The 8,613-nt window shown below is 51.7% G+C and overlaps 1 protein-coding gene across 3 annotated transcripts in view; it reads left to right on the forward strand.

Moving 5' to 3' along the window:
• Positions 1 to 8,166, forward strand: part of PHLDB1 (pleckstrin homology-like domain, family B, member 1) — a 44,481-nt gene extending 36,315 nt beyond the window's left edge. For 2 of the 3 annotated variants that reach the window (XM_006890836.1, XM_006890835.1), the window contains 5 exons: positions 588 to 734; positions 2,360 to 2,476; positions 2,706 to 2,808; positions 7,125 to 7,210; positions 7,998 to 8,166. In XM_006890836.1, coding sequence (XP_006890898.1) covers positions 588 to 734; positions 2,360 to 2,476; positions 2,706 to 2,808; positions 7,125 to 7,210; positions 7,998 to 8,138 — 594 coding nt within the window. In that variant the 3' untranslated portion in view covers positions 8,139 to 8,166. Of the gene's footprint in view, positions 1 to 587; positions 735 to 2,359; positions 2,477 to 2,705; positions 2,809 to 7,124; positions 7,211 to 7,370; positions 7,404 to 7,997 lie in introns of all 3 variants that reach the window. The other variant, XM_006890834.1, reaches the window with a different exon arrangement.
• Positions 8,167 to 8,613: the final 447 nt, after the last annotated feature.

The following is an 8,613-nucleotide window of genomic DNA, read 5'->3' on the forward strand; positions in this document are numbered from 1 at the left end:
TCAGCATTTCAATTGTGAGCTAAGCTTCCAACCATATTTTCACCTATGAAGTTTTAAGTTCAGTTACAAATGTTTCTAATTTGACGTTTCAAAGGACCTCCATTTAATGATTAGGGAAGGGCTACTAAATATGTAAGCCATTAGAAAAAGTTGTTGAATTAATCCACTTTCTAAGAATTTTTGTAAAACTTAGGAAAGTCCTGTTGTTGATTGAGTGCTTCCTTTGTGCTGGAGTCGTGATGGGCATGTACAAGGAAGATCTTTAGTCTTCACTACAATCTTAGCCCCATTTTGCAGATGAGGAAACAAGCTGAGAGGCTTGAAGTGATGTCAGAGGCACAGGGTTGTTGTGGTGGCACAGCCAGGATTTGAAGCTGGGACAATCACCATTTATAGACTAGTCAGCCTAACACGCCCTAACCCTAAACTATCACCCTAAATTGGGATGGGTGGTCTTTTGAGTATGATGCCTCCTTGTGCTAGAAGACTCTCTGAGGTGGGCATCTCCCGAGACTCAGCCTTGGTCCTGAGGTGGCGCAGTGGGCAGGAGGGGTGGCTGCGGGCACTGACCCCCTGCGTGGTGGCAGGAGCGGGAGATGGAGCTGCGGAGGCAGGCCCTGGAGGAGGAGCGGCGGCGGCGGGAGCAGGTGGAGCGGAGATTGCACAGTGAGAGTGCCCGGCGGCAGCAGCTGGTGGAGAAGGAAGTCAAGATGCGGGAGAAGCAGTTCTCCCAGGTGAGTGGAAGGAGGGGTCCAACGCATGGCTACCTGGAGAGCGAGGGCTCTAGTGGGTGAGGATGGTCCCAGGGCACATCTGCTGGGCTGCAAAACATGCTGTGGTCCAAAAAAGATTGCCACTGGCTTAGCACAAACAGACTTCTACCTTTGACCCCAAGGAATAGAAACCCAGTTAAGCTTGTTCCAGACTCTCTCTCTCTCTCTCTCTCTGTGTGTGTGTCGGGGGGGACAGCAGTTTTGTGAGGATGAAACAAGCCTCGCTGCAGACATCTGGGGTCAAGAAGAAAGTGTGGCCAGATCTCATAGAGAAGGGATCTGAAGAGCCAAGAATCAGGGTGGCTCCTCTTGACCTCTGTCAAGACCCACAGGTCCCTCTATTTCAGTAGTCTGCCCCCTCCCAGCCCCTTCCTCAGCCCCCCACTGCACAAAGCAGTAGGATTTTCCTTTCCCGGGAGGCCTGAGGAGAACAGAGGAAGCTAGGAGAACTTGGACAGGGCAGGGGAATCTGCTCCCGTGTCTGGTCCCGATCCTGGCCCCATGAGAGCCTATGGTACTCAGATAAGTTTCTCCTTCACTGTCCTCTCCAGGATGGGAGTCCTTTGGAATCTACCCTCAGAAGGTCCCAACTTCCCACAAGGCAGCAGCACACATACTGTAACAGGCAGGCTACCTAGTTTGACAGCCAGCCAGGAACTATTTTATTTCTTCCTGTTTCAGAACCAATTCATAGCTAACCCATCCAGAGGGTTTTCAGACACAATTAATTTCTCACACTGAGCAGCTGGTAGACTTGAACCGTGTGCCTTTGGTATGCAGCTCAGCTTCTTGCCACTAGGCCACCAGAGCTCCATTGTAGAATCCTTGTCAAATATCATCTCCCTTTCTTGCCTCGGTTAGTGACAGCTTTTGGACTCTCCTCTAGCCTTAGCTCAGGTTTTCCTGGAAGAGCCACCAGAATCTGGCATGAGAGGTAGGGGGAGCTGGCCCGTCTTCGGGGCACTTCCAGGAATGTATATGTTTGGTTTTATCTTTAAATAATGCATGATCGATTTCTTTCTTCTTTAGTTCATTTTAATGTTCTTTCTAGGAAAAGGATAGAAGAAAATTCTAGTTGTCTGAGAATTCTAGTGTCAGAATTTTCTAGTTGGAATGGGTTTTACTGATTATCTAGTTCCAATTCTTCATTTCACATAAAAGGAAATCAAGACCCAAACAGAGTATGTATGACCCAACAGAGATCAGATTTTTTACTGGGCTTTTCTTTGCAGAACATTTTGGCCCCTTGTTTTATTTGTTCAGCCCCGAAGGAAGAAGCTGGGGGCGGGGTCAAGGTTGGGTGCATATTGGTCGTGGGTGGGGAGGTTGAGGGGACTCTATGGTCATTGATAGAAGCCAAGGGGAGCCACTCCGATTCTTGAGTTTCCAACTCCAGTTGCACAGTTTGCCGGGGAATAGGCAGAGTTCCATCAACCTGTTAGATCTCTGTCTTTGCCACGGGCTCCGTGAAGCTGTGGGGATAGGGAGTGATGTTGATCAGGTTGTTGGGAATTCAGTACTGAAATCAAGGGGCCTGGCTAAGGAGAAGAAGGGAGACCTTCCTGATCATGGCCTCTGACTCTCAGGCACGACCCTTGACCCGTTACCTACCAATCCGGAAGGAAGACTTTGACCTGAAGACCCACATCGAGTCCTCGGGCCATGGTGTCGATACCTGTCTACACGTGGTGCTCAGTAGTAAGGTATAAGACATGCGGGTCCCTGCAGGGTGGGGAGAGGGCCCCACACAGAGCCACCTCAAGGGTCTTTGCAACAGTGGCCCCAGTATCTGCCCTAAAACTAGGACTTCATATTCTGGAAGGCTGTTGGAGACGCACCCTGGGTACTGGGTATAGGTGCCAGTTTAAGGGGGATTCTCTAGGAAGGAAAGCTTTACGAGTTGTGTGGATTCTAACTCCTGCTTCCCACCAGGTCTGCCGTGGCTACTTGGTCAAGATGGGTGGCAAGATTAAGTCCTGGAAGAAGCGCTGGTTCGTCTTCGACCGCATCAAGCGCACCCTTTCCTATTACGTGGGTGAGTTTTCACAGGGTCACCCTTGGGTCAGCCATAGCTGGGACTCCCAGGCTCTGTTACAGGGCCTCTGAGGGCTGTCTTCTGTGGCTCTGGAAAGAAGCCAGGCTTTCAGGTTAGGGCTGGAGGCTTGGGCTGGCTCTTGTCCTCGCCTCTCTGTAAAATACACAGTGTACCTGGTTCACCTCCGTTTACTTCTTCCCTTGTTCATTCGGCATCATCTTTAAGCATCTGGTAAATGGCAGGCATTGCTCTAGGCTCTGGTGACAAACAGGAAGGCCACCGAGCTGTCACTTGGAGCTCATTGTCAGGTAGGCAGGCACTAAGCAAAGTAAAAGCACAGTGAATATACTAGAAGGGAACATCCAGGCACTGTCAAACACGGGGTCCTCATGGTTCAGGTAGGGCTGGGGACATTTTCCCTCAGGGAGATTCTGTCAAGACTGCAGGACATGCATTATGAGCAGCACTAGGTAGTTGGCTGTCATGACAGTGCCGGGAACATGCAGACTGGCCCAGAGTCCCTTCTCCACTCCAGCCACCAGTGTAGTTGCCACCCAAAGTGGCCTTTTCCTGTTGGAAGCCTGGGATGCTGTCTCATCCTCCAGCTGAGAAAGGCTCAGTGTGCTCTGAGAACAATAGCTCTATAGCCCAATGACTTAACTCCTGATCCTCGTCCGTTGTGGCTTGGCAGGGCTCAGAGCACCCCTTTCTGGTGCATCACTGGCTGTGGTGGCAGAGGAGAAAAGAGAGGCCCGGTGGGACCTGCATTAACATTAAATGCCCCAACCTGGAAGTGATTCCAACTCACTGGTGGTCCCACTGAGTCTTCCTCAACCTGTAGCCAGGAAATACCATGCTGGGAGGGAAGAAAGAGCTGGAATGTCTGATCCTAGAGACACACAGCCCTGGGGTACCCTGCTTCGACCTCTAACCTGGTCCCTACTCCAAGAAGCCTTCCCTGGCTGCCCTGTGTCACTAGGCTCCTGAGAGGGTGAAGGACTTTGACAGGAGGGAGAATGCCATTTTAAGCATGTTGAGTTTGGGATGACTCAGGCCAAGGTTAGGGGAAAAAAGGTTAGGGGCAAAATGACAGTTGAATATGTGGTAGCAGTAATAATGCTATGTGCCTTTGAGTCAGAACTGACTCACAGCTGACCTACCAGCGGGCTTTCAGAGGCAGTTTATCGCAAAAGAGGGGATTGCACATTCTTCTCCTGTGGAGCAGCTGGTGGATTTGAACTATATGCCTTTGGGACTATGTGCCTTTAAGCCACCAGAGCTAATAGCAGATCATATTGAGTGCCATGTGAACCAGATGCCGTGTTAAGCACTCTTATCATTTCATGTAGTCTAAAACAACCCAGAGAAGAAATCACTGTTTTTACCTCCATTTTGTAGATAATGAAACTGAGGCTCAGAGAGGTTAAGTAACATACCCAATGCCTCACAGTTCCAAAGAGATAGAACCCAAACTGAACCGGGGCACCAGACTCCAGAGCAGAGAAGAGGGGAGAGAAGATGGAACACTGGGTCAGGCCTGCTTCTGTGGGGAGGAGGGTGAAGGGGCTGGCACAGTGATGCTGGCCCCGAGCGAGTGCCAGGTGTGGACTGGCACTGAGCACCCATAGACTTGCCTGATGGATCAAGGAGAGTGGGCTCAGACATGGTGGACACAGGGAAGGAAGCCGGCCAAGGCAGCAGACATGCCCAGCAGGGGTGTCACAGCCAGCATGGCTGCTGCCCAAAGGCCAGGAATGATGTGTACCCAGAAGCCATTAGTTAGATTCGGGGATGAGCTGGTCCAGCAGGATTTCCGCTCTGCTCAGGGATGTGTGCCAGATTGCACAAGACCAAGGATGAGTGGGTGGTGAGGAAGTGGGGGCGGGCGCGTGTTACTATTTCCAGTGATGTACGGGGATGGGAGGGAATGGCCGCAGGGGTAGCCTGGGGCCAGAGGCGGCCTGAGGCTTGGTAAAGCTGTGTTTGTGGAGTAGGGCCAGTCCGTATTGGAAGGAGAGATGCTGATTAGCTGGATTAGGGCCCCAGCTGTGCCACCTTGCCCCTTTCTGTCTTGAACCTACCCATGCTCGACCTTCTTCCCATCTGCAGGCCAGGTCCGAAACCACTTCTGTGAAGCCTCTCCTTACCCCCTCACCAACCAGGAAGGCTTCCTGTTTTCCACATCCGCCCACATGTGGAACCCTGTCAGCCCTCCTAGACCCACTAACATCAGCCCTACTCTTCTACACTAGAGATGTGAGTCACATCAGGCCAAGAGCCTTTAAAGTCCTAAATAAGTAGATTTTACTTAATATCTGAAATAGGGTCTGTAAGACCTTAGTTCACATCAACTGCACGAAAACAGACCTTTTCATTAAACTAAGCCTCTCTAGATCATTGGATCTTTATCCTCTGAATTTCAAACTTGTCTCAGCTCATTGCCATTGAATCAGAACTGACTCCTAGCTGACCCTCCAGTGAGTTTTTGGAGGTTGTAAACGAGAGGCGCTTGTCCATCTTTGTCTCAGGGAGGTTGTAAACAAGGAGCTTGCCCATCTTTGTCTCAGGGAGGCTGTAAATGAAGGAAGCTTGCCCATCTTTCTTCGAGGAAGATGCTGGTGGATTCAAACCATCAGAGAGGTTAGCCTTTGGGTTAGTGTGCAGCTCCTTATGGACTATGCTGCCAGAGCATGAATAGTTAATAGCTAAATACCATAAACAACAGGCTTCAATCTACTTCTCCCACCTTGAGGGGAGAAGTAGTAGAAGTCCCAGCAGAATTGACGTGGCTTCTTCATGCTCACAGTGCAACATGGAATTTGTTAAATAGTCATCAGAGGACACAACCGTTCACCACAGTGTGACATTTGCAGTGGCTCTTGAAGAGCCCCTAGGAATTTGCAAAGGAATGGGCTAGAGGAGACTATCTCATGTCTGACAAGCATGTTGGTTGTTAAGGGAACGAGCATATTGTCAAGCTTGGCTAGATGAAATGTACAGTTGGTGCTGGGGAGAAGCGTGAGACCAGCTGGAGGGCAGTGCTGGCACTGGTTTGTTAACTAGCCTTTGCCAAGCCGAGGGGCAGCTGGTTCCCAGTGAGGGGCCAGCAGAGCAGTTTGTGGGCCAGCGAAGAGCAGCGTCAGGCTCACGCGGGGAAGCTCACCTGTCGCTGTCATGGAGGGGGACCCAGGGAGCAGAGGTCGGGGGGGGTTATTATGCAGTTGTTGGGGGTGTTGCTGCGGGCTGAGATAACACAGGGAGGGCAGAGGAGGGCATGTGGGAGGTCAGCTCTCAGCTTCAGGCCTGAGCAGGTTCAGCCACCCCAGCCTGCTGTGACGGTCGGTGCGGTAGTGACTTCACCGAGTCTGTGTCTCAGACAAGAAAGGGTCGGTGCAGCCCTCCATCCAGGGTGCTCCTGCCCTCCCCCACTGACCCCTCCAGGGGTGTGGGTCTGCTCACCTCCTCCCTCCACCCTTGCCCTCCAGACACTACCTGCAGCCTTTCCATTGTAAATATTTCAGTGAAAGGGGAATATGACCATGTGGTTCAGAAATCACAACATGATAAAAGGTCTGCATTGAGAACTGTGCTCGCAGCCTGTCCGATAACCACCTGCTCGCATCTCTCGTGCGTCCTCGTCTATATCCAAGAAGGGAATTTTTCTACGTTAGCTAGAGCAATATCCAGATACTTCTGTCTGGATGTATTTCCCCCTGCTCTGAAGGGAATCTTACAAGCATGTTTTTGAGTGCTAGTTCTATCAGCTGTTTCATTCTGTGTACTCATGCAGTATGCCGTTATTTATTAACCAGCTTCCTGGGGATGGACCAGTGGTGGTGTCCAGTCCTTTGCTGCTGCAGTCAACAAGACAATAACCTTTGTAAATTTGTTACTTTGTACATGTTAAGATAAACTCTCAGAGGCACTATCATGGGGTCAGGGGTAAGTGCCTCTCTGGATAGATACGGTCAGATTGACCATGGGGTTTTCCATTTCTCCTTCCCCTTGTCTGTCATGGTCTCCATGGACCTTCACAGTCTGGCCAGCGTGCTCTATCACACTGTTAGATTTGCGCCCTTGACACATTAGTTTCTCAGTGTGGTTTTGATTTGCATTTCTTTGTGATCTGAGTGTGTCTAGGCATCAGCTGTATCTTACAGATGTGTGGTAGGTGGTGTTATGAAGTCCTGGGAAGCCCAGACCGTCTGCCCATTTCCCAGATGGGGAAGTGGAAACCCACGGGAATTATCAGTGGTGGGGCATGGCCTGAGGACAATAGACCTCCACAGCCTGGCCATTCTCTCTCTCCTTTGCAGACAAGCACGAGACGAAGCTGAAGGGGGTCATCTACTTCCAGGCAATTGAGGAGGTGTACTATGACCACCTTCGCAGTGCAGCCAAGGTCAGCAGTGGAGGGGGGAGCAACATTGGAGCAGAGGGGCTGTCGCTGGGAACGTGGGCCCAGGGGCTCTGGGAACAAAGGCCTGCAGTCATTTCGTCAGATAGACTCATTCCCTGTCCTCTTCAACTTTCTCTTCCTTTTTCCCTTTCATCTTCCCCAGAAGAAGTTTTTCAGCTTCACGCTGGTGACTGAGGTACCCCTTACCCCTGTAACCAGAACTACTGCTCATTAACGCCTCCTGTGGCCTACTCACTCTGACCCTTTACTGTCCCCTCAGATACCCCTATCCCCACCTGGGCCTGCAGAGGGTGGGGAGTAGGCTGGGGAGAGCAGGTAGCCCCCAGGCCAGAGCCCTTGCTTTCCCTCTCTGGAGATGACAGCAGGTGGGTATGAGGTACGGCGTCCCTCAGAGATTTTGTAGAGTGGTGGAGATTGTAAGGAGACTAGGAAGCCAGCCTCAGCCCCCAACTCCCTGATCCCACTCCTCTGGGGCTCAGGGCCCAGCAACCCCTCCTGGTTTTTCTTATCTACTGCCCTGTTTTTGTTTTTTCCTAATGGAGACTCTGGTCCTCACTGGCACAGTCTTGGGGTCTCATTCTTCTGATATTCACTATTCTGTTAGCCTTGGGGGGTGAGAACAGTACCCCGCCTGGGAGCAGGGTATAGCCCTGACCAGTCCAGCACAGGATCTAGACAGGTTGGTGGGGCCTCAGCCTGAGCTCCAGGGCTTCTTGAGAGTGAGGGGCACCTGGGAGGAGGTCTCTCAAACCCTCTTCTCTCCTGGCAGAGCCCAAACCCAGCCCTCACCTTCTGTGTGAAGACCCATGACCGACTGTACTACATGGTGGCCCCGTCTGCAGAGGCCATGCGCATCTGGATGGATGTCATCGTCACCGGGGCCGAGGGCTACACTCAGTTCATGAACTGACCACCACAGGTCTCCTTGGATCTCTGGGCTGGCTGGACAACCCAGGCCCAGCCACCTGCTGCTCTGCCCACCCTGGAGATGCTCCCACAGTGGGCTTGACAGGGAGGGGAGATTGAAGCCAGGGGTGCAAGAAGGCTTGTAGTATTCTGTGAGGAATCCAGAGGCTCCGGCCCCTCGAGAACCAGCCAAGCAATGAAAGACGGGGAGGGGGCTTTGCTGCCTCCTGAGAACCTGGAACCTGCACTAACCCTTCAGGGCCCTGGACCTCGGAGCTCCCGCAGAGAGCGCCTGCTGCAGAGCCAGCACCGCTTTCCCACCTGTTTTCTTCTGTAAAGGACAAATTATGGTATCAGAATCTGCCAAAGATCCCCTCTTGTCTCAGCTCCCTTTGTGAGGGTCTCGGGAGCTGAAAGAGCCACATCCAGAGTTGGGTAACAGCTCAGGCAGCATTGTTCTCAACCCCATTTTATCCTTG

The sequence above is a fragment of the Elephantulus edwardii genome, unplaced genomic scaffold (genome assembly GCF_000299155.1).
Source record: "Elephantulus edwardii isolate Elephantulus edwardi_28Jun2011 unplaced genomic scaffold, EleEdw1.0 scaffold00093, whole genome shotgun sequence".
In the NCBI taxonomy this organism is placed as follows: Eukaryota; Metazoa; Chordata; class Mammalia; order Macroscelidea; family Macroscelididae; genus Elephantulus; species Elephantulus edwardii.